Below are 24331 nucleotides of genomic sequence, written 5' to 3'. Positions count from 1 at the left end.
GTCACGCCAGAACTTTCTCATGGCCCAAGTCCCATATAGTGAGCAGACATCAGGAACCTGAATAAAAACTGGGCCAAATGCCCTGCAAAAGCAGGAGTAAAACCAATCTTAAGACTGAGCAGCCCGTGCTTATCAGTGTGTTCTATGTTTAAGATCCATTACCATTCTTATGCCTCATCACAAACCTACTGCCACATGTGCTTATCCTCCAGCAACTGCTTTCATCTCTTTCCTTCTCTTACTCACAATTTATCCACACACATCACATATTTTTGCCTTATTTGCTTCTCTAAATTCTTCCTCTGGTCTGTCTTTTCTAACTTCTTTTCTCCTCCCAGCTTCTCTCCTATCTCCTAAACAGGAGTCATCAGTGGCATGTGCATAAATTTTTCCCCCATACAGATAGAGCCAGTCTAAACTTTCAGAGTGACAAAAAGATTTTTCCATTAAAGAGACAAAGCAAACAAACAAGCACTGACCTGATATTTTCTACAACTAATTTTCTTTTCCATATCGATACAACAGAGATATGAGAAGGGGCATGCTCCCTTAAATACAAAACCTAGCAGCAACAAATAGAAAAACATCTTTTTTAAAATAACCTTTACCCTTGTACCCATTGTTTATCAATATCACCACTGTCATACATACAGTAAATCCAGTAATGCCATCCTTTCCCCTTGCTGCCTGATATTTCTTTCTACGATGTAGTGTGTCTTTAATTAGATCACATAATTCTTAAAACAGAAACTTTGTGTTTTCACTTTTACAGGAAATTGCTTGGCTCCTTGGGGGGGCTGACTAAATGACAAACACAGTAATAACAAACCAACTGATCCTCTTCAACAGGAATTGCAGAGAAGCCCTGTTGACTCAAACACTCAAGAGTGAAAGTACGTGACTGATTTGAAAGGAAACAAACTTCTGTGGAGGAAATACTGATGAAAACCACTCTTTCTCCAAATAATTTTAAAATTGAGGATCAAACAAATCCTAATAATTGGCAGCTTTGCAGTTGGGAAGAAAGGTCTGTCAGAGGATGCAAGCAAAAGCAAGTAGTGGAAAGAGCCGGCTTTATTGGATGAATGGAATGGGAGGAAAGGATGTGAAATCTTGGCTTTATGTAAAGTTTGCTTTAATTTTTTAAGTTTGCCTGAATTTTTTATGTTTGCCTTTTTGTCCTCTTAATGTGAAATCAAATTATTTACCCTTCTGATCCTAATTTCACCTTCTATAGGTGAATTTCACTAATAGTAAATTAGATGTCACATACCCAGTGATACTGAAAGGGATTAATTTCTGGATTGAGACACTTTGAGGTCTAGTCTATGCAAAGACAACCCCCTGTGTCGTCTTTGGGACGACATCTAATGGGAACCATCTAAGTTCCCATTCCTGTTGGTGGACGTTAGTGTAGTCTATACAGGCTGTGTGGAACAATTCAGCTAATACTAAATTCTGCTGAAAGTAAATGCTCTTTTTGGGCTTGCTCACTCTGAACTGTACTTCTGTTAGTTTTGGTAGCTTAGATATCAAGTGTTAAATTCAGATGTCCACACACAGACACCTACTACCATCTAGGACACCATAGGATATCCCTCTGAGCCTCCAGCTTCTGGACCAGACAGACATAAGTTCTGTGCCGAATCTGCCCATCCTACTGGGCTTCCTGGACTCTCCATAGTGTCTCAAGTGGCATGAGACCCTTGTGTTGAAACAGCTACCTCAGCCCCTAGGACACATGCTGATGTAGAGACTCTGTGATTTAAGAGATTAATTTTTTTATTTTTATTTTTTTACTTTAAGACACTGCAGCTAATTAGGTTCAAGATCTTTTTTACTGGTAAATGAAAGGTGAAGGATGGGCCTTTTTCTATCCAACAGTCCTTCAGCAGACTGCTAGGATAATCCTCCTTTACTCGGTGGGTAGGACTCAGACCCCTGCTGCCAAGCGCACCTACTACTTTGATTTCAATGGGATTTCAGCATCAGTTAGAATGGCTTTCCTCTTTGTAAGGAAAGCACTAATAATATAAGTATGGAATAAGATGTTTAAAAATGTCCCTTCCCTAAAGAGGGGAAAACACTGGACAGCTTAACAGACTGCATACACAGTGGCTTCTAGCACAGTTTATGGACACCAGTGAAAATGTGCATATTTTAAGGGTAAAGCTCTGTGTGTGGTGAGTGCCTCTTGTGTTTGTGGTTTTGCGGTAGCAAAATAATAAAACTACCGCAATTGGCCTTTCTCCAAGTAGCAGGGCAAACCAATGTTTTTTAAAGGCAGTCTGTTGCAACATGAGTAGGAACTACCAGTTCCTGAAGTCCTTGAAATTTTCGGAAATCTGCTCAGGTTTGTCTGAAACTGGTACTATATCAGAATACTTTCTAATTCACTTCCCAGTGAATTAGTGCAAGGGAACCAAGGCACTAGGCATCACTGAAGACATACTTAAAACTCAGCCAAAACAGAATATGTCACTTACCCGGTGTAATATGACTTCACAATAAAGAACTCTCACAGGACCTGTGTAGATGTTCCTCATACTGTATGTTCCTTATGATCAGTTTTGACAATTTACTGCACCAGGAAAATGAAAATGTCCAATTTAAACTGACCCTCAACATACAGTTCTTTAAGGGAAACACTTCACATAAGCTTTAGATATTGATCAATCTCTAGATGAAACAGAAAAGAAATTAAAAGGGAAAATATGGTATGCTTAGGTTAGGAACCACACAACCTCAACTGTAGTCAAGCATCCAAGTGTCAGGTATTTAATCTAAGCTACTTGTCTAGGCTCCATTTACAGTCAGTGGTGACCGGTAATTGGATAGTTAAGTACATGCAGAGGGTAATTCAACACACCTACTTTAAACACATAGTTTAGGATAAAATAAAGTAATGCTTGAAGGTTCCCCTCACTCTCCACTGGCTTAAGGGGAAGACTAGAATACGGGTGCAGACAATACCTGACTTCTAAATGGTTAAATGAGATGTAATGAATCCTTTCCTTATGTGCTAAGTATAGCATAAATAAAAAGTGAAAAGAAAGGGGAGGAGAGGGAAGGGGGGGGAGGATCAGACCGATCAATCTTCTGTATTTGGCTGCAAACAAGGCTAAAAACTAATGGAATAAATGCGAGGTTGGTTGTTATTGTAATCCAAAACCAAAAAGGACGAGATTTTTTAATAAGCAAAGTTTATATAGAATAGATCATAAATCCAAAATAGCATTGATGTCGGATATTTAGTGGTGTAACTAAGATCAAAATGTGTCCCTGTGTAGTTCAAATAGATCTAATATGGTGCACAACAGTTTTTTTCCAGTTTCTATTCAAAGCTGAATTTCACCCATAGTAAATTAGAATTCGCTGGCAACTGGCCCATAACCTTTAAACTTTTCTGGTTGATGATCTTAATACACAAAGGCTTTTTATCAGTAAACTATGTCTGGATGGGAACCAAACTCCGTCTCCTACTCCTTCTCCATGCCACAACATTTTTGTAAAGCTGAACAAACATATTACACCGAACCCAGGGCTTTGAAGTGTAAACACCAATATACTACATTAACACAAAACAGTCCAAAAATAAGACACTTAGAGCCAAATTATTTCTGCAGTATGCAATGGCTAAGCAATGCAATATCTTTACCTGAAAAGATACTGCATGACTGTAATTTGTATTTAAGTGGTGCCTGAAATGGATTCTCATTCTTGTTTCATTTCTTCACCTATGCATTCATGACTAAAAATAAAGAGGAATTGTAAGCCTGACAGTGTCATTTCAGAGATTTCCTGTGACAGCTATTAAAGGACCATCATCACATATGCAGATTTAAAGAAATTAGGTTACCTGAAAAAGCTTTTGTGATCTGGCATAATCCCTCTTTTCTGCAAAGGAAATGCTGGATTTCTGGAAGTAGGTTTACCTGTATGTAAAAAGAGACATTTTAATGATTTGATTCAGAAAAATGCTTTTTCCTGGAGCCTTCAATGAGTTTGTGTTTAATTTATCAGAGACGCCTCACGTGCAAAACTCCTGTCAGTGTCAGAAGCGAATTAAAACTTTGCCATTCCTGCAACGTGGGATAATGAAGTTAAAGTATGGGCTCTTCCTCCATGGCCATCACGAAACAAAATTTTAGTCTTTCAGTCTCCTCCTGGCTGCTGAGTTTTCACCCCTTCCCTGCCCCCTTTTTAGTTTCTGCAGCTTCTCTGTTCTCTGCCAGTTATCAATCACTGTCTCCCACTGCATGGAAACAACATGAATTGCTGTGCTTGGGAAGAGTGGTAAGCTAACCTAGCTAAACCACATCCAGGCTCTGCAACAAAGAACTGTGGTGCACCGTGGTATGGACATGCCAACAGCGAGTAATGTTAGTCCAATATTTAAAGTTATCTGGAGATACGGGCCATCTGGTTTAAGTCCCTGCTGTGCTGCAGACTTCCTGCGGGAACTTGGACAATTCCTTTGATCACCTTATGTCTCAGTTATTCATGTGTGAAACTTCTGGGCATTGCTGAGTGCTGTAAGGATTATTATGTTGCACAGTATTAGAGGTTCAGATATGATAATATCGGTAGAACGAGCAAAAAGCAGTTTGCGCAAGCCTGGGGTGTTCTATGATCTGAGATCTGAATCCAAAACACATATATTTCTAGCAAACTGGAACGGCTATAAAAATTTCCCTTTGATTACACTTAGATAAGGCATCCTGTCCCAGGGAACCCCAGTGTACGTGCTCCTAGTTCTGACTTCTGTGGACACGCAGTGATTTTTTGCATCCTCATGAACTTCATACTTGAACTAAATACCTTTTAAAAGTAGCTGTGTTTCTCCCTGTTCTTCAGTTCAGAGACTGTACTTTGTGGTTTTGTCATTATTATATTTCAAGTACAATGACACAGATAAGCCAAGCTTTATCCATAGTTTGGTCACATTTTTCCAAATAAAGCTCTCAGTTTAAATCACTTACATAGTTTCAACAACAAGTCAGGTGCTTATTTAGACATTTGCATATCTAAGTAACCTAAACTGTGCCCACAACATACTCAAAAAACCCCCAACCAACAGTCCTGAAAATATCAAGAAATATTGGCACCACTGATGCTTTGGACTGTGAGTAAGCAGATTGCAGTGCCAGAAAAAGGAACTCCCTGGAGGCCCTGGAGAAGGACACTGGTCCAGCTCACACATTATCAATTGCAGGAGCACTGTCACTGTCTGGAGACATGCCTAAATTATGTTTACAAAGGAGCAATTAGATTAGATGAAACTCAATACTGATATAAGATGTGAAGCCTAAGTTAGTCCAGCTATCTTCTGCTTATGCTATTATTCTGTAACACTGCATGCATTGGCTAGTGGTTTCTCCCCATTTCCAAATGCTCTTTTTCCAATAGAGCGAATTGCTTAAATTTCCTTTTGACTTCTGTAGACACTTTTGCTGCCTGACATGCCAGTTGAGGGTTCAAGTTCAAGCCAAAGAAGAGAAAAGGAAAACTTGACACTCAGTTGTAAAAATGTTCAGTATTTACACTGAAATACTTCCATCCAAAATAACATACTATGTCCAAATGAGAAATTGCTTTTGATCACTGGGTGTGATATAAAGAAGAATGAAATGTTGGTATCTGACAAGTATTTCTCAGTAGGTAGGAAACATGAAAAACTTTTTACTTGCTGTTAAACCTTTTGTTTTTATGAGTGAGTGCTGAAAATTAGCCCTGTCCTGTCATTCCCACAAAGTATAAGACAATAATTTCGTACCTTTTGGAATAACTCTAGATGATGCAAGTCATCTACTTGAATGCAGCCAGTACCATCATTTTTTCTGGGAGATAAGCAGATCAAAAGATCCCAAGGGCTTATACGACCTATCAGGAAAGAAAAGAAAAAAGTATATTGAGAAAAAGAATATCATGCAATTCCTATTTGAACAAAAAAAAAAATACTTAGAGACAAATCCTGAGGAACGGCAGACTGTTGTAGTACTAAGTACATGAACAGCTACAGGTGCCAGAAGGGGAAAAAGACATATTCACTATCACAGTTCAAGGTCTGGAACTATATTCAGGTATTTCACAGTTGGCACCTCCTGTTATACCTGCCTACTGATGTCATGTCCCTGGGTGTCTGATCTGTTTAGCATTCAGAAATGAAAAAGTTCAATAACATGGTGCTGCTTTAATTTGTTCTTTTTTCTGAACTCCTCAACATGAATACTTACAACAGACATCCCTGATACGCAGCGTGATCTTCTGAGGTCTTCCATTATTGGTAGTAAATTTTACAGGAAGTAATATTGGTAAGGCTATTGCAAACAGCAGGAATTTCTAGCCTGGATTTTGCTGTAGCAGCTCTCCAAATATTAGACACCGGATTGCCAACAGCTAGAACTGGTGTACAAGTGGGAACTAAGTTGCAATGAGCAAGTATCTAGCTTCTGAGCTACCTCTGATTCTTCCTTTCTGGGGCAAAGCTGACCTGTGAGACCATGGGATTCTATTATCAGGAAAAAAGCAACACCAGGCTCAGAGGTAGCTGCTTGAAGAAGTGACAAAACTAAAAACACCATTACAGGTTAGAAGATCTTGGGATTTTGCCCACAGTGGTACAGTAATGTCAGTGTAGCTTCAAATGAGCTTAGTCAGCCCCCTCAAGTGGTTATTGGTTTTCTTCCATATACAGCCTTCATAAACTGGACTAGTTAGAGATGATGGCATCTCTCAAAAGATTAACAGAATCACTACATCTGTTGAGGACACCATGAATACGTTCATTAATGGGTAAACTATTTCAGTGACAGGATGACAATTAGGAACGAAGAACTTCCAAACAGAAAGGGCAGCCAGAGCAGCCGTACAGCATCCAAGGCAGGGTATAGCATTAGGTCACAGCACTCTGCCGGACAGCTATTTCAGTGACTGGTTGGTTGGTTCTTTTTCCCAAGGTTGGGAAGATTAAATGCATTTTGTTTCATTTTATACTATCCATCTGTGATACCTTCCTAATTTTATTAGATTACTCCCTAAATTAGGTCCCACTGACAGCCTACAGAGATATTTACTTTGCCTGATTTCCCTCTCCAAAATGTAATTTTTTCCTATCCCAATAGCAATTGCAAATGCCAAGCAGGGTGAAGATTTCTCTTAAGGAGATTTAACACTCAATTTACATTAAGTACAGTAATGAACTGATTGTGCAGAATGGGTCCAGGACCATGAAAGTAACTATAAGCTTTTTAATGTTTGTAAGCAGTGCAACAAAGCTGAAGAGTTGAATTTTTAGTTACGCTGCATGCATTACTGTAAAGAATCCTTCAATTTCACATTACGAGAAGCAGTATTACGGAGTAAACATAATTAAGGCATGTGAAATTTAGGCAAGACAGATTCACTACATGCGCCTTTGTGAAAGAAACAAACAAAAACCTGCAGGGAAATAAAAATGGCACAGATAGCAAATGAAACATTAAAGAAACGTACAAGCAAATGCTTCATTTAAGTGCAAAAGATTGACAGTGTTAACAACCTACTCGATGACCTCACCAGCTATGTAATTATCAGATAAGCAAGATGTTATGCCTTTGACTAGTAAACACCTTTGAATAAATCATTATAATTACATATAAAGCACAATGCCTAGCTGTGTGCAAATTGAAAGGGAGCTGGAGGGAAGTCCATTTCTCAGAAGCAGTTCATTTCCTTCCCTTGTTTATTGTTACACATCCTGGCCAGGGATGAATTTGATCCCTGACTCTAAAGGATACGCTGCACTGTGTATCATTTGCCTTTAGGACACAGCAGAGTGATCAATACGAATGTGCCAAAAAGAAGAAAAGGAAAAAGGGCCCTCAGACCTGGCATGCTTTTGAGCCAGTGCCCAGGAAGTAGAACAGTTAACTGCTAGGAAAAATTTTTCAGGAGGGGTTGAATGCCTGCCATTATTTGTATTTTCTATTTAGAGTAATTAGATATCTAGCCAGTTATTTCAGTACAGAACAATCAGAACCGAAACGCCTATTTATAGAAAACAGGAGACTTCCTATTAGAAAAACAGCATACACCTAGTGCTGTCCTTCAGATACAGGCTGACAGACCAGGCTGACTTCTATTTAAATGTATCAATACATTCCTCACCAACTACACCTGAAAAGTTGTTCTTGGAAAACAAAAACAACATAGGCATGTGTTACAATAGTTATTTAGTTTTGGAACAGACTCCTCTGTGAATAGATATAGCCTAGAAATTGCCCGTGTCATTCCTCTCACAGTTTAGCTTCTTGTGGAATATTAACATCTGTGATCATAAGACCATGAGTCTGCCTCCCTTCTGCAAATCTGATAATTATAAAACTATATCTCAGTGAAAAGGTGCTAGTGTTATTAATATTCCAGTAACGTCACATGGCCCTGGCAAAGGTTCCCAAGCTGTCAGGCACTGTATTTTAACACATAAGATCCCTTTCACAGAAATTATGTCTAAAGCAAAACAAGATATAATGTGTGAGCTGAAACAGTCCACAATTAAAGAGAAAGGAAGAACAAAAGTGACAGTAATAACACCAGTCATCTGCATGGAAAAACTCATGTTTCAAAATGCTTTTAGAGATGTTTAATAAAGAAACATTAATAATGTCCACATTATTCCATCTTCAGTGTACACACTGTTTTGCTGGTGTCCTGCAGACTTCACATCAGAAGTGTCTTTGACAGGACATTTGCAGTGGAAGGTTAAAATGGATACTTCATATCTGAACAATTTAACTACTTGCAATATGCATTATTTCTTTCCACATAGAGGGCTTTGTCTACAGTTACTGAAATCTCATTCGCCTTATTCAACAAAGCAGTGAAGCACAGCATGCAGGAGCAGTAAACCAGTTAAACAGTATGTAGTCCCACCTCACAAAGATGATCTCTACTGCTTTGTATTATTTTGCGTTTGGAGTGGACAAGCAGAAGAGCAGTAACTTCTTATGATGAGAATATACAACTGTCTGTTCATCCCCTCTCTGAGCATCTTGTCAAACCAAAATTGTTTAGTTCAGCCTCTTAATTAAGGCCTTGCCTACACAAGGAATGTTAATCTGCAGAATGGCATTTATTATGCAGGCAAAGTGAGCTAAATGTGGATATGGATGATGCTGGCAGCAGGATGCTTTTATTCATGTCTTTTAGGCCAGGTCTTTCCCTCTCTTCTCCTCCAGTCTTTGTAGCCCCGTCTTGCAGTCCCATCTTAAAAAGTGTTTGTGTACCTGAGATGTGCATCTCATGTTTACCTGGAGATATCAACCTGAGTTGCTAATCCAAGAACCAGTAAGTAGTACAGCATACTTTGATTCCAACCCACTGTGACGACCTTTAATTACTCTCATTCTGAATGAGTCAAAGTACATGCTCTACAATTTAGAGGGCAATAAGTTTTCAACTGAAAATTGATATAATGTACAAATTATAATTTTCAACAAGATACCACTGTTTTCATTGGCTTTGATTCTGACTTGTTACTTGGAATAATTAACAGGGTTAATGTGGAAAAATAATCGAAAAGATAATCTAGGCAGAAAAACAAACATGTTTTTTAGCAGCAGTGGAAATAGCAATGCAGAGACCAATAAAACATTTTATTTTTTCTATAAAAATATTCTCAGAGAGTTTTTGTATTCTGATATAGATCAAAGTGGACAGAAACAAAATGAGAACTGTAGGATTTAGTGGGGTTTTAAGCTTACAGCACATACATTTTATAGATGAACTTTAAGAATTTCTGAAGGTGATTTCTAAAATAAAGCCATCTTATCACTACCTTTGAAATTCTCCACATGAGCTATGGCATTGGAGGCTCGATTTTGCAGGAAGACTGTTAGATGCACGCAACTCCATGGAGTTTTTAATGTCTTATATGTATACACAGGAAAATATTTGATTTAACCAAGTAAGTTTCATCTCAATACCATAGCTTGAAATTTCATTTTTCAGTGTTAAGGTCCCCATCCTGAATTTTGAAATGAAAGAACTTTGAAGGTCAAATACAATTTTCATCTTTTATGCTTATCTTTCTGTACTTCATTCATTCTGGGAAATGAAAAAGCTGGTCAGCTTTATTTTTATTTTAATTTCTAGTCAATTTGCAATTTTGTACTCGCTCACACCATCACCCTAAAGCTAATCAATTTACAAGCACTAGAGGATAAGAAGATGACAAGAAACAGCCAGCATTTGCTTGTCAAGAACACATCATATAAGACTAGTCTAATTTTTTCTGACAGAGTAACTGATTTAGTGAACAAAGAGGAAATACTAGCAATGAAACAGTTTGACTTCAGTAAGTCTTTAGACACTGTTTCCACATGAGATACCTATCAGGTGAGGCATAGCTATTTGAAAAAAATGAAGTCTACAATATCAAAGTGGATTTTTTTGGCAGCAGAACCTCAAAAAAGCCCACTGTACATTCAGATCTGTTCAAATTTTCCATTAGCAAATTGAATGATGGAATAGTAAGTGCATTTACAAACCGCAAATGACACCCAGTTGAGGGGAATTACAAGCACTTTGGAAGATACAATCAGAATTCAAAATAATGTTGACATATGGTGCAAATTCAACCTGAGGAAATTCAAAACAAGTTCAAAGTGCCATAATTCAGAAGGAGAAATCAGATGGACAGATACAATAGTCCAGAGAACACTACTGCAGAAAAGGACCAGATTCATAAACAGTATATGGCTTAACAATATAATACTGTTGCATAAAAAAAATCCCCAAATAACTTTTGAGTTGTTGGCAAAGATTTCTTGGGACTGGAAGAGTTGAATCCCTCCTCTTTAGAATTGCAGCTTGAATTTATTCTATGCAACACAGAATTCTAAATAATAGGACTATTTAATTATAACCATAAACCTGCAGACATTAAGTACCACAAAAAAAACCTGATTATGAGTGTTATATGCAAGCAAAAGGGTAATCCTGCTACTGCAGTTGTTGGTCAAACCTCACCAGTAACACTGTTTCCCAGTTCTGGAAAACATGGTTTCAGCAGAGGGTTACAAGAAGGAGGTGGGTTTTGGAAGACTTTGTGCTGGGTCTGACTGGGATGGAGTTAATCCTTTTCCTAGTACTAGAATATGTTATTTTAAGGAAGCTACCTCTGCCAAGGGAGATCCTGAGATTTGTACATGATGTTTTTTAAAAAGAAATTCCCCTCCACTCCACTTGAAACATATTTCCAGGCACCTCTGAGCTGCATGGATGTGAAGAGAAGGTTTTCAGGAAAAGGTATTGTTTAGGTACTGACGCATTAAGCTGTATTCAAATATACTTTAGCATGTTGTAAACCTGATCTGTAAAAAAAATAATATGATGAATGTAAGTTTTAGGTTCATGAATCATGACTCCTTGCAGTCTACAGGGGGGAAAAAAAAAGTCTAACTCCTCTGCTCCTGCAGGGTAATGGAGTGAGCACAGGTTGAACCTCATTTGGGGAAGAGGCACATATTTATGGAACTAGCTGCTTGTGCACAAATCCAACTTTAAACAGGACAGAGCAATATGTTTTACAAAGCAGGCTTCATCCCTGCAACGTAGTCAATTTATAGGAGCCAATAGTTTGCTAGTGAAGAGTTTAGAGTGGAAGAACTACCAGATGTCTGAAAGACAAAACTACTGCCTCACTGCCTGGCTCCGGACTCCAGGCTGGATTTTATGCCCTGCAGCATCTCAGAGGGCAGCAGCATCAGGCAGGCTACGTGATGGGGTTTGGGGAGGTGGGAATTCTACACCTCTGAAGATCTGAGCTTCACTGATAACGCTCCCAGGAAAAATATCCTTTGAAGCCTATTTCTGGTTATGGCAGCTTGGCTGTCTCGCTAGTGCAAAGATCAGAATGCCGCTGGCTGGACCAAATGCTTTCTCTTTGTTAACAATACAGCCTTTTACAAGTTTTTGATTTGATATCACTGTTTCATTTGTAGAGCTTTTCCTAAAGGAATGGCTCATACCTAGGTGTGCAGGAATTTTCCCCTTAAAGAAGTAGTTATTGGAAGTATTTTAATTTTTCTTTTGGCATGGTTCTTGATTGTCATGAGCTGTCATCAATTTGCACTCATTATGACAACCATGAAGAAATGATCACTGCTGAGCGAAGACAGCGTAGGAAAAGACGGCGAGGTTTCTGATATTTTCTGAACTATACTGGAAAGCAGCTGTTCACCTGTCCATGTGCAAACCTTTCTCTGTTCCCACAGCATGCTCTGTGCTCCTTGTTGAGACTGACTGTACTCTGCCATAACACACACTCCAGCCCAGTAACCTCCTGCTTAACTAGACAAATTAGGCTGAAATCTTTTTGGCACATGAATTACAGTGTAGCATTATAAGTGTAAAAAAAAAAACCCAAACCCCACCCTATGTATCAGGCTGAGATTGTTGGACGCAGTCAATTCATTCACAAAATACTTGGTACAGTTGCTGTATGGCAGCCAGGGAAAGGCTGCAGGAATCCTGAGGACAGTCACTATTCCCCCCCCGTCCCCTTGAGGACGATCAGGGTTTTATTTTGGCTCTGGTACACCCTAACTAAGAGGGCCTGAAGCGCCAAGGGAAGCATTCTTTGCAGAGAAGAGACTGGTGTGAACCAAGTGGAACCAGTCTAATTCCGAGGACAGCTCATCTGTCCCTCAACAGCTTGGCACAAAACATTGCCCTCTGCTCAAGAATTAATGCATAGTCACAGCTGAGCTCAGCATTTGGGGACTGAAATAGCTATCTGAAGTCCTACCACAGTGCCTCACCCATAAGACCAAGGTAATGCTTGACTATTCCGTATCTCTTCTGCAAATACTGCAGAGAGATGTTAGGTCTAACTACAAATGGGGAGGCATAATGCTTCCACTCTTGTCTGGAAAGAAAGAGTTATTTTATTAGTTTCCTTATATCAAGGAGAGCCAGGCTGCAAGCCTGCTTCTCTTGGCAATCCACAACAGAATTTTAAAACCACAAAAATAGATGAGTGTAACAAGCCAAAAGGTACCTGTTTCTTCCAGAACTTTTCTCAAATTTGGCAAGATGTTTTCCATTTTCTACCTGGTCTCACGATCTAAAAGTGCCTTGGACCTACCTACCAAGTCAACCAGTTACCATCTTCCTTACTGGAGTAATTGATAATACAAGGCAGAGGACTTTCTCTAAAAGAAGCAAAATAAATCTCTTGCAGGCCTAAATACAAGAATGGAGAAGAGACAGGACAATCCTGTCTCCATTTATGTCACATTCAGTCATGCACTAGGTTAACAATCCTTTCTTCAATCAACAAATTACCCTACTATAAGATACAACCATGAAAGGATTTGCAGACCTGCAGTGAATGATTCAAAGTGGTGTTTTTCAATTTGCAGATAACTGTCTGTAAGACAACAAAAGGTAATGCACAAAAAAATTGCAGTATTATTAAACTATATCCGTATATTTTTCTGTGCAACCAAAGAATGAGCAGAATACTGGAAATAAAAGTAAATAAAGTACATTCAAAAATTATATTAGTCTGACATGAGGAGAAGAGTGTGCAGTATGTAAGACAGGTGCATTAGATGTTCTTACTTTATCAGGGAGAGAATGTGTCAGGCTAAGAATAATTCTCCACTGAGTTGTATTACAGATTGTAACTCTAATAACCTATAGTTTTTATCATGGCATAATCTGTCAACTCAAGCTAAGAAAAGATGCTGTCAAAATACTTTCTGAGCTACAGTAGGGTGCAATAGCAAACAAAAGGAAAATATGTAGTCCTGACCCAACAGCAAACACATCAGGGCAATTTCAACACTCAAGCCTGTTATTCCACTTCTGTGCTTACGTGCCGTGCTTTGGGTGAATATTCAGATTACTCTGGTACGCTCTCCACACGTATACTTTTTGCATAGCAAGCCCCAGTGAAGCCAAAAGCATCTAGTAATCCAATATGGTATGCTCTACTTGTACGCAAGCTAAAGGTTTACATCCCTCGTTGCTCCCAAATGCTGAAATTCTTGCTCTATACTTATTTAATACACAGGGTAGGCTACTACAGTCAAAGCTTCTACATAGGTTCCTCACTTGCACAGGAAAGCATTGTGGGACTGAGATGGAAGTACTTCCATCCCAGAGGACGTACTTGGTACCTCGTTAAAGCACATAGCTGTCAGACCTGCCAAAGCTCACCTCATCCATCTGTGTAGGTGCTTCCTTACCTGCTGTGAAGGTAGAGAAAGAAACTGTCTGACAGAAAAGTCAGATTGAGAGATATTAGAGACAGGCTACTGACAGTGGACTTGGAGAGAGAGGATATGCATGAGGGGAGGAGGGTGATGGAGCTGAGACACACAGGGATCAGAAGAAACTCATGGGGAGGGCAGCTCTATAGTTAAGGAATTCATTGTCCATATGCTCCATCTGTCATAGGCACTGGAAAAATTTGCAGTGATGTCCCTCTCCTGGTAGCAGGGTTTGGGGCTGAGCGTGAGAGGTGGCAATGCACTATGCAGGCATCAAAGAAAATAAATCAAAATATTACCAGATTTTCACATGTGCATCCTGCTGAGGGAGGAAAACTCCACTGCTTCATGTGATGAGGAAGAGGGCACGCAGCTCTCCAAGCCTCAGCTCCACTCTGCTCTGTGCCAAGGAAGAAGACTGCCTGACACAATTGCCTTTGGACAACCCTCACTGCTACATGATCCAAGTTATTCTAACTGATAACTCTTGGGAACATATCCAGGGAAGAACTTTTTACCCCTGTTCTGTGCAGCCTCAGGCAAAGTCATGAGAAAAAGCAGCATGTAGTCATGAAGTGGAAGGATGTATCATGAGCGGGTGAGTCAAAGCAAAGTTGAGAAGAGTCCATGGCATAGCTTTTGAGTAGCGAACTGTGTGCTGCTTGTGTGCATATGTGCCCACTCTGGTCTGATATTCACAAGGTTCTTCAAGATCTCCCACTGTTTATTATGAAGTTATGTTATTTACACTTCAGATAACGTAAAGAAAAGTAGCAGTTTCAATATGTGAGGTAGATACCTCTGTCACTCACAGAGCAGAGTGGCAAAAGAAGGGAAACAAACACATGCAGCAATGAAGAACACACTGGGGACAGGAAAACCTCCTCTTGGCTGGATACAGAGATGTAAGATGAAAAACCAACAGAGTCATTTGATGCAGAATAACCAGAATTCAAAAATTCTATTACAGAAACTTTTACTAAAACACCAATTTTTTTTATGGGTTTTTTTTGGGGGGGAAGAAATTTAGGCCTGAAGCTCTGTTATTTTACTGTGAGAAACTCAGAGGAACTCAGGTTACAGTTTTCAGACCCATGCCTTTGTTGCTGAATAAGCAGAGTAGGAGTGCGGTGATCGCTGCTTCTGTGATAAAAAGCTCACCTACAGACGTGCCCAACAGAGCCCAGAGGAACGGCAGCAGGTGGGGAAACCCAAATAGCACCCTGCTGCTCCCAGGGACATCACAGGGGAGGGATCTGCCCACAGATCACTCTTCTCTTATGCACGTGCACAAACATGCATGTATACGTACACACACACAAAGGAGCACAGAGGAAACCAAACTGACAGCTTGACTATACTTTCCATCCTGCCCTTAACCCCAACATTTCTACCACTCCCACTCTTTGCAACACAAGGTGAGGAACCTGAGATGAGAAGCCCTCTGAATGATGGCACTAATCAGAATTAATCATTGACTTTAAAGGGCAGAAACTGTGCTAGAGCTGAGAAAACAGCCTCTTCCCTTCTATGGATACAGAGGAGCCTCAGGATAAGCAGCTAAGGAGCAGATGGCTTTATTTGTCTTAATGTCCTGTCTCATTCTAATTACAATTAATTTGGATAACAATTACAATGTTGAAAGTATGGTGTTTGATCACCTACGGAAGACAGACAGACACATATTTTAAAATCTGAATGGCAGCCCTTGATCACTTCACTTACAGCACTCGGGCATCCTATGAACACTAATTTATGTGTCAGATTCCTTGATACCCTAGAGGCAGGAAACATCAGAAGACTGAAAAAGAGAAGCTTAGGAATAGAGGCAATGGCTAAACTAAACAGTGTCAGTACACAGGCTCAGCCACTGGCCTGCAATCATTGTTGTGTTTGTTTTCTTCTCCTTGGGTGGCCATGCAATGCCCCAGGAGACAGTTCAAGCCAGTGACAGTTCCAAAAACTCAGCGAAAAGCAGGCCACCCTCCGTCAGGGAAAAAGAGTTTAGATACATGGACATGAGCCATACTGCATCACTTGTCCTCAGGATTAAGGAATTGACCCATTTCATTTATGAGTTAGACAAAACCACAGAAGACAGTGATGCAATGATTAAGTCATGGCTAATGTAAGGGAGATTTACAGCTGTACCCCACAGATGCTATTTTCTATGCAGCACCCTGGGCTGCCTTTCAGATCTATTCACCTGGCATGGGGTAGTGAAAGCCGGTGATACAGACATCATCCTGCCTACCATGTAGACCATCCATGGAACATGGACTCTAAAGCAGAAGTTGAAATTCTCTCTCCAAAGATTTTAAAAAAACATAGGATCAAATCTCTCACTTTTGGAGGTCCACAGATGCCCCCACATTGTTAAATTTGCAAAGAAAACGTGTGCTGTAACGTCTGGGTTGTAAATCAGACTTTGTGACGCCAGGTAGAGAGGAAAAAAACCTGCTGCTTTCTCCTACCTTACACATTATCCTGTCATAAAGAAGGCAACCTAACTAGTCTACAGGTACCTTCTGTGATAGTACTTTCTGGGATACTCCTTTCTTTCTATTCTTAGAGCTTTCTCCAAAGGTCCTCTAATCCTTTTTCTAAAGCCACAGCACTTTGTTCCAATTGAAAATGGGGTTAAAGCGTGCCAAAATCTCTATATTTAAAGTCCTTGTTTTCAGCCTACTCTTTACAGAAAATTACCTCAATTAATTTTTTTGAAGACTGACTTCTAGACAGGTTCCAGTGATACTTTGTCTCACTCTGGTTGAGAAAACCAAACTGGAGTGAGGGCTTTTTTTTTTTTGTGAGAGAGTTGTTGAAGCCAGATGGAAACAAAAATAGTTTAAATGCCTAATTCCAATTTAGACAGACAAATACTTCTTGATTTGGTCCAAAATATCTAGGTCTTGTTCTTCTTTTGTTTATCAGCCTGTTTAACAAAGTACTTCAGTATGCTGATAGGTTTTCTATTTTATGCCTTGTAAAAAAAAAAAAAAAAAAAAAAAAAAAAGAATTGTAGCAAACAGTAGTTTCTTCCAAATAAAGAAAAAATGTTTTTGTCTTTTTTTACCATTTTATACTAAAAGTACTTTTTCAAAGAACTGAACAATTGAATTGTATTCTAACTGTCACATCTAAAATAACTGTGGTTCTGCCACATTCATCTTGCATTTACACAATGCAGAAGAAAACTCAGTATATTCTATGTACATACACACTTTTAGCAGTTGCTATAAATTAAAAACAAAACTCCTTTTTATAGCTAAATATTTATTTTGGAAAGCATTACGACAAATGTCAGAAACAAAGTCATTACAACAATGAGCTTGTTATGGAAACACTTTATGCCTTGAATCATTTGTTTCAATCTTTCCAAACTGCATACCGCTCAGCTCTTCTGTCCTTCCCTCTGTCCGAATATATTCTACTCATGTGAGGCACCATTGAGGAAATATGTTAAGACTTTATGTTTTTAATCTTGCTACCAGTTAAGGTTGCTCAAATCCTGTTTCTTTGTTACTTTTTAATCCAAATCCTTTCTATATTTTGCCCTTCTGTCGTGAAAAATGGACATTGTTTTTGTAAGGAAACACACCTGCCAAAAATGATAGCAATTAATTATATGTGGGTTTTTTCCTATCTAATCAAAGAGTAGGTGTCACTTTTAGTAATATTTTTCTGTATTAAATAGATTTTTTTCAGAAATCTGAAAGCTCTCATGACCAACTTGAAACCGAGGGATAGTTAGTTTTGATTTCTGAGTATGTCAGAGAAGCTTCCTTTCCCTTCAACATCTGTGCAAACTAGGATTACCTCCAAATGGACAACCTCGGGGGCCAAATAAAAGAATATTCAATACACATTTAAGAATCAACTATGAGGGAGTACAATGAACATCAGAAGGGTAGAATAATCATTCCTCTCATGAAGGAAAGATTCCCATTTGATGTAAAATAAGCCAGTGTAACAACAATATGGTGTGTGAAATTTTCAGAAACAAGTTCTAACCCGTGGGTGGCTACTGCACTTTTGATGTCTGGGGCATTTTTGGGATGCAGCATTCAAAAGAGCTGTCCGCTGAAAGTGGATGCAGCTGGAGAAGTTGGAATCTGAATCTAGGAATGGAGTGGGCTGGCTGCAAATTACAATGAAGGCCTACACAGTGTATAAGCTTTTTGTTATCTGAACAAATAAAAGTCATGGTTGCTAAAGTGAAAAATAAAAATTAAAAAGAATTGCTTTGGTTTCAGCGGTGTGTAACGCCTCTACCTAAAATGGGAGCACAATGACGAAAGACACCACATTTCTCACAGCTGACCAGGGCTCGGAGCCAGCGAGTGCATCAAAAAGAGCAGCAGCCAAAACATTGGGCAACACTAATGCAACAATCCCTCAGGGAGAGCGCTCTGGCGGGACTGCTCCAGGCTTCTGGCTGGGCTTACTGTCATTCTCCCAGCACCTATATTAGTCGACAATCATCTGACATTTAGGAACAGTCATGTACCTTCATAAACCAGAGTCTCTGCCTGAACCCTATCGAAGCCAGGATTCATTTCTTAAAGTGAAGCATTTTAAAAATACTTGAATAAACAATTATCTGCTGTTACCTTCTTATCCCATAGGCTACAGTTACAAAACATTGCCTCAAACTCTTTTACAGGATTTGCATGTTACTAGCATATTATAAAGCTTGTATACTTACACCTTAATCCCTTGTATTTATTTAATTTCAGAGGACTCGCACATTGTTGCTTTCCTTTGGCTGATGTGTGTATCTGCCTGGACACCGGTGTTTTTCAGATTCTATTAACATGACATAATTTATTCCAGCAAAGGTTTAATTTCTCACTGTGTAATCAGTGTGAAATATTTTAATTATTTTAAGTTCTAAGTCAGCCCAATAAATACCACTCTCCACCAGACTGTATGTTCTGTTTATATGACTAAAAAGAACATTAAAAGAAAAGTGTGTTTGGTAACTTTATGACTAAATGCTATATTTTGGTTTTAACTTGACAAAGTTCAATGCCCTTACATGTTTGTTATGAACAAATAAAGAATTTCCCTTCCTCAAGGAAAAGAGTGAATTTGAAACAGGGTTTTTAGTACAATTCTACAGAGGGTTTATTTTAGTGACACACAAAAATAGTTTGTGTACTCTTCTGCTAGAAAACATGAATACGCTCTGTTAATAATTAGGAAGAAGAATACATATTGTTCAGAAAAATATACGATGCATTTAGATTTTCTAACAAGAAACCACAGCATGACATTAGAAAGCAGCATTTCTTCGGGTATGTCAGGAACTGACCTGTCTTGTCCTGAAACCAACGATGTCTGTGTCACAAGATTAAGCATCCACTTTCAGCTAGTTAGCAAACAGCCAGGCTTAATTGCCAAAAGCAAAATTTAAAAGTGATCAAGACAGTGTATGTTTCTAGTATACATTTTCTTCCTAAAACTATATGAAGTTTCATCTGAAGGAAGCAGAAGAAACTTAACAAATATGAAGTATGCTTGTAACTCAGTATGCTCTGAGGATCACATTTCTACTTATTTAGCTTGTTTAGGAAGCTCCTCGCCTAACAACATGCAAAAAGAATGCTTCTTAAATGTATGTTTTACTTGTCAAAACTTTGCCCAGGACTCACATGACGTATATTTTGCATTAGTAAACCAACCAGCTTTGTATACTGTCAGCCATATAGTTGCACCAACAGTTAACCAAAATGATTTCTGGAAAAGAAGTTACATCTTCTACATTTGAAGATATACATGTATTTGTATAGTAACCCACAAAACACTTCTGTGGCTAGCCTCACCATTATTACTTTGCACAATATTTTAAATGACTTACTTGTGATAGAATGATCTTGTGCTTTTGCTGGCATGCTAGGATCTCCAGTCCTGCTTATTTAACCTTACCTCCACAGGGTTGTTTACACTTTCAGAACCTGATTTCAATTTACTTTAATTTTCTCAGAGACTTTTGTATTTATAAAAGCTGAGCATCTAGTGACCTCTCTATTCCTGACATTTCCTTTACTCTCCACTATGAAAAAGAACAAAAACCCCAGTGTCCCATTTCTGTTCCAAAAAAACTAAACTGCTTCCTTCAGTGGGTTGGTCCTTGTAATTGAAAATGGCAACCAGATGTTTACAGAACACACCAGCAATTTTCCTTGAGGCTTTTAGTCTTTATAATTGTTTGCTAAAGTTAGTTTGATTTCATGGAAACTTGTCTGAGGCTGTAACAAGCAGCAAGTAGGGTCTCTTCCTAGCTGTACTTGGGACAATTAAAAATAAAAAAAATGAAATAAAAGTTAAGTTAGAACTAATGTTACCTACTCTTGTTAATATATTTCAAACTCTATAGAAAACCAGTCACTAAGGGAGGAGATTTCATTCTCTTAGTACTGATTTTTACATGCTGTCCCGTGAAAACCATCCCTATTTCAGAGTACGTTATTTGCTTTCTACCTTCTCAAACTTCAGCTGGCTATACTATAAGCACCAATGACTTTGGGCTCCCTTCCATTTTCCCCATTCATGTCAGGAATATTTTCTCCTAGATTCGGGGTTTCTAAGAATATTTTACATTTTAAGAAGATGTTGTAAACTACATATTTCTTGTTCCTCAGTTGGAGCCCTGAGTCACCACAGCTGATTCACACTTGAAATCTCTCCATCTGCTTTAGAAATTGCTGTTTTCCACCTTCAGTTCCTTGTCTGCCTCATTTTCTCAAGGCTAGTCAAAGACTTCAAGAAGTCTATGCCTCCATCGTGTTACCCCACAAGGGGACACACTGCACCCAATAAAATCTCTTTACCTAATATTTCAAAACCTCTAAGACTGAAGACCTCCACAGCTCCAGGGCATCCATTTGATTACTTCACCAGCTTAACCCACAAAACAGATTTCCTAATATCCAACATAACTTTGTTGTTGTTGTTGTAGTACTTCACGTCCTATTTACTATAGCATGAAGAACAAATTATTCTTTTTTCCTTGACAGCAGACTTTTTAAGTATTTTACATTAACAAGCACCTCTCTTCCCCAGTCATACCAGTCTTCACACTTATTGAAGAAAGAGCATCACTGTGTCCTCCTGTCTCTACCACCTCCTCTTATTCTCACTACTTTTGCTGATGTATTATGTCTTAGAAAATGAAAAGTGAATGCATGACAGTCACCAGACATGGCCCTAGGGGCCCTCCAAAACCCACGGCTGTAGTTTATTCTCTGGATTAATTAGCAGCCCTGAGGAAACCATTACTGGCTGCACTTACGAAGTAGCACTTCTGCAAGTTCCTACCTTGCTGCTGGCCAGATGTGAGCGATTAAGTTGATTGTTTTTCTGATTTAGCCTCTGGTCAAAAGTGTAAATAGTGAGGAGTACTAGAGGTGATACAATACGTTAAAGGAATAACATAAAGATATACAGCAAGAAGCATGCATTTCATTCTAGGTCTGGCAGTGACTTACATGGTTTCTATCCTAGTTTCTCCATCTCTAGCTCTGGTGCAGCTGCCTCCTAGTCCTACTGTGAACTGAACTGAATAGATACAGACATTTTCTTCCCATGGAAAACAGATTTTCTTTAAAGAGCAATTTTTCCAAAGGATACCCAACAAAGCTAAATGAAAAATGGACAAAGACTGACTTGGAAAATAGCCTTTGGGGAGAATCAAAACAGAATTTTCTTTCATGTGTCCTCAACTGTTTCTTCGGTCATGCACCATCTAGAGAGAGACAGAAACCTGCGGCTAGCATCACTCCATGTCTGCTGAACACCTGTGCTTGCTCCTGCAGGCTCATGCTTCCTGACATTCCCCAAGCAGCAGCTTTTACAGGGAGCAACCGCCAGCTACAAGGAAGCAACAGAGTGCTCTATAGAGAGCTGAGGAGGGAGGCAGCAGAGGCCATATCTGCTATAACAATACAACAATTCTCAAATTGGCATTTTACAGCAAAATTACTTATGTCTGAATATGTTCAGGTTGCTTTAACAATGAGGGATTATTCACTCCTTGCTGTAATAACTAAGCAATTCCATGAGATGCCACCTTAAATATCAGAGAGATGTCCTGACCCCAGCACATAAAGAGAAGGGCCAAGATTCACCCAGATTTGCTCCCATGGGTCTGTTGTCTCACTCATCCCTTCCTGTTCTTAGAGCAGCTCCACCCAAGCACCGCTCCCACATCTGCAAAAAGCCAGATCATCCTCATAGTTAGTTGCTGGAACCAGGGCTTAATTTACACAGCCAAGTACTTAAACCCCGCATGCTCTTAAAATGGCAGAAAACAGAACAGAATTCAGCGCATATTGATAAAGTCAGAAAAGAGGAAATAACTTCAGATCTAATATTTGCAATATATGTATAGTATATGATCTCCACTTAACAATCTCAGTTGAATGAATAGGACGTGAAGCTGCTACTGATTTCAGTGGAAATAAATATCAAGACTCACTGACTCAAGAGGTAAATATCAACCAAAGCTAAGATGGGTTCAATACTTATCTTATGGAACAATAAATCACAGAAAAAAATCCAAATCAATATATATACTGTAACGATCTTTCTAATGGCATGGCTAAAATTTCATCTTCAGTGGATGTCACTCAAACAGAAGCCGTAGTAAAATTTAAATACTTAACTGTAGTACTCTAAAAATAGAAAATGATTGTGTAAAATCAATACTATGAAAATGGTTTATGATTCTTTTTTTGAAGTCACTCATTGCAATTGCAAAAACTTCCACCAAATTAAGGCAGCCGGGAGCATACAATGTTACACTGCACTCACTTTGCCAGCAGCCTGAATAGATGTGCCTTTTTCCATGGCCAAACTGCCTGGCTATCACTAAGGTTATGCAGAATCTTTTCTAGTCCGAAAGCAGTGGTAACAACAGAATTTTGCACGTTATTGCAGAATGAATTAAAACTGGCTGGCCAGATTTGTAGCATATAACTGCACATGTTTTTCAGAGCCTGTAGTTTTCTGAGATTTGTGTAACTGTTAGTAAAGGCGAAGAATTGAGAAATTAAGGAAGTGCCTATTAAGGGAGGGTCACCATTGACTAATGAGGCAGGCGCATTGAGCAAAGGCCAGAAAAACTGATGGCTCCAGAAAGAAAGATACAAGTAATTTATGTATCTTAGAAGATGTCAGCTTCGGAAAGTATGGAATTCAGGAAAGGTTCAGGCAGCAGACAGTAACTCAGCAATGTTATTTTTGGAGGGCAGAAATGCATTTTAATGCAACAAATTTCTGAGATAAAACTTTCCTGTTAAAAAACCTGAAAACATTGGTAGGGCATCACAGAGCTGTAGGGACCCACAGATCTGTTCATCTTTGCTCTAGCCCCAGAGATGAGAACTTCTCCGACTGGAGGGAAAGGGAAGAAGACAGAAAACTCTGGAAAATATTTGGTGAGTTCTTCTCTGGCGTTTGCCACCATGGGAGGACCTAAGGGTGCTCTGAAGCCAGGTGGCGCATCCCACTCACCTCTGACAGAGCAGCATAGCTCTCTGCTAGGCTGAGGGAAGGAAGGCCTGCGGCTTGTGTGGCTCAGCACAGGAAACATCCTAGAAGAAAGCCCAGAGGTGTGGGGCTTTCTCACTCCTCCTGATCCTTTTATTATTTCCCACGAAGCTGTGTGACACCAGTTTCAAACCTGCTCCCAGGCTGCAGCAAAGGCAGACCATGTCCCAGAGGCTATGTCTCTATGAGCAGATTCTCACATTTTAAAAATATGAGGATGAAGGAAGGAAGAACACACCAAGCACATCATCTTCTGCCTAGCTGGCAAACAAAACAAGTGTACCATTTATAGATGTGCTGGCCAATACAACCTGGTATCTTTCTCGTCAGCTGTTACCCAACTTCATTTGAGCTGCCTGCTTCACGATGGACTTATAGACACTGGAGAGACCCACCATGCTTGAATGGATCTACCCCAGCAGCCCAAGGTGTCAATCCCAGCTCTTTGCAAAACCTGACTACCACCTCTCTATCTCCATCCCTGCAGCAGACTAAGAGACGTGTTAAACCTTACA

The 24331-nt window shown here is 39.3% G+C and overlaps 1 protein-coding gene across 3 annotated transcripts in view; it reads right to left on the bottom strand.

Moving 5' to 3' along the window:
• CPED1 (cadherin like and PC-esterase domain containing 1) overlaps positions 1–24331 on the bottom strand; it is a 152294-nt gene that overhangs the window by 112803 nt on the left and 15160 nt on the right. For all 3 annotated transcript variants that reach the window (XM_054199693.1, XM_054199701.1, XM_054199712.1), the window contains exons 4-5: positions 5777–5883; positions 3860–3935 (exon numbers count right to left, since the gene is read on the bottom strand). In XM_054199693.1, coding sequence (XP_054055668.1) covers positions 3860–3935; positions 5777–5883 — 183 coding nt within the window. The remainder of the gene's footprint in view (positions 1–3859; positions 3936–5776; positions 5884–24331) is intronic.

The sequence above is a fragment of the Rissa tridactyla genome, chromosome 1, assembly GCF_028500815.1.
Source record: "Rissa tridactyla isolate bRisTri1 chromosome 1, bRisTri1.patW.cur.20221130, whole genome shotgun sequence".
NCBI lineage: Eukaryota > Metazoa > Chordata > Aves > Charadriiformes > Laridae > Rissa > Rissa tridactyla.
Note: the sequence above shows the minus strand (reverse complement) of the source record. Positions and strands in the feature narration are given on the sequence as shown.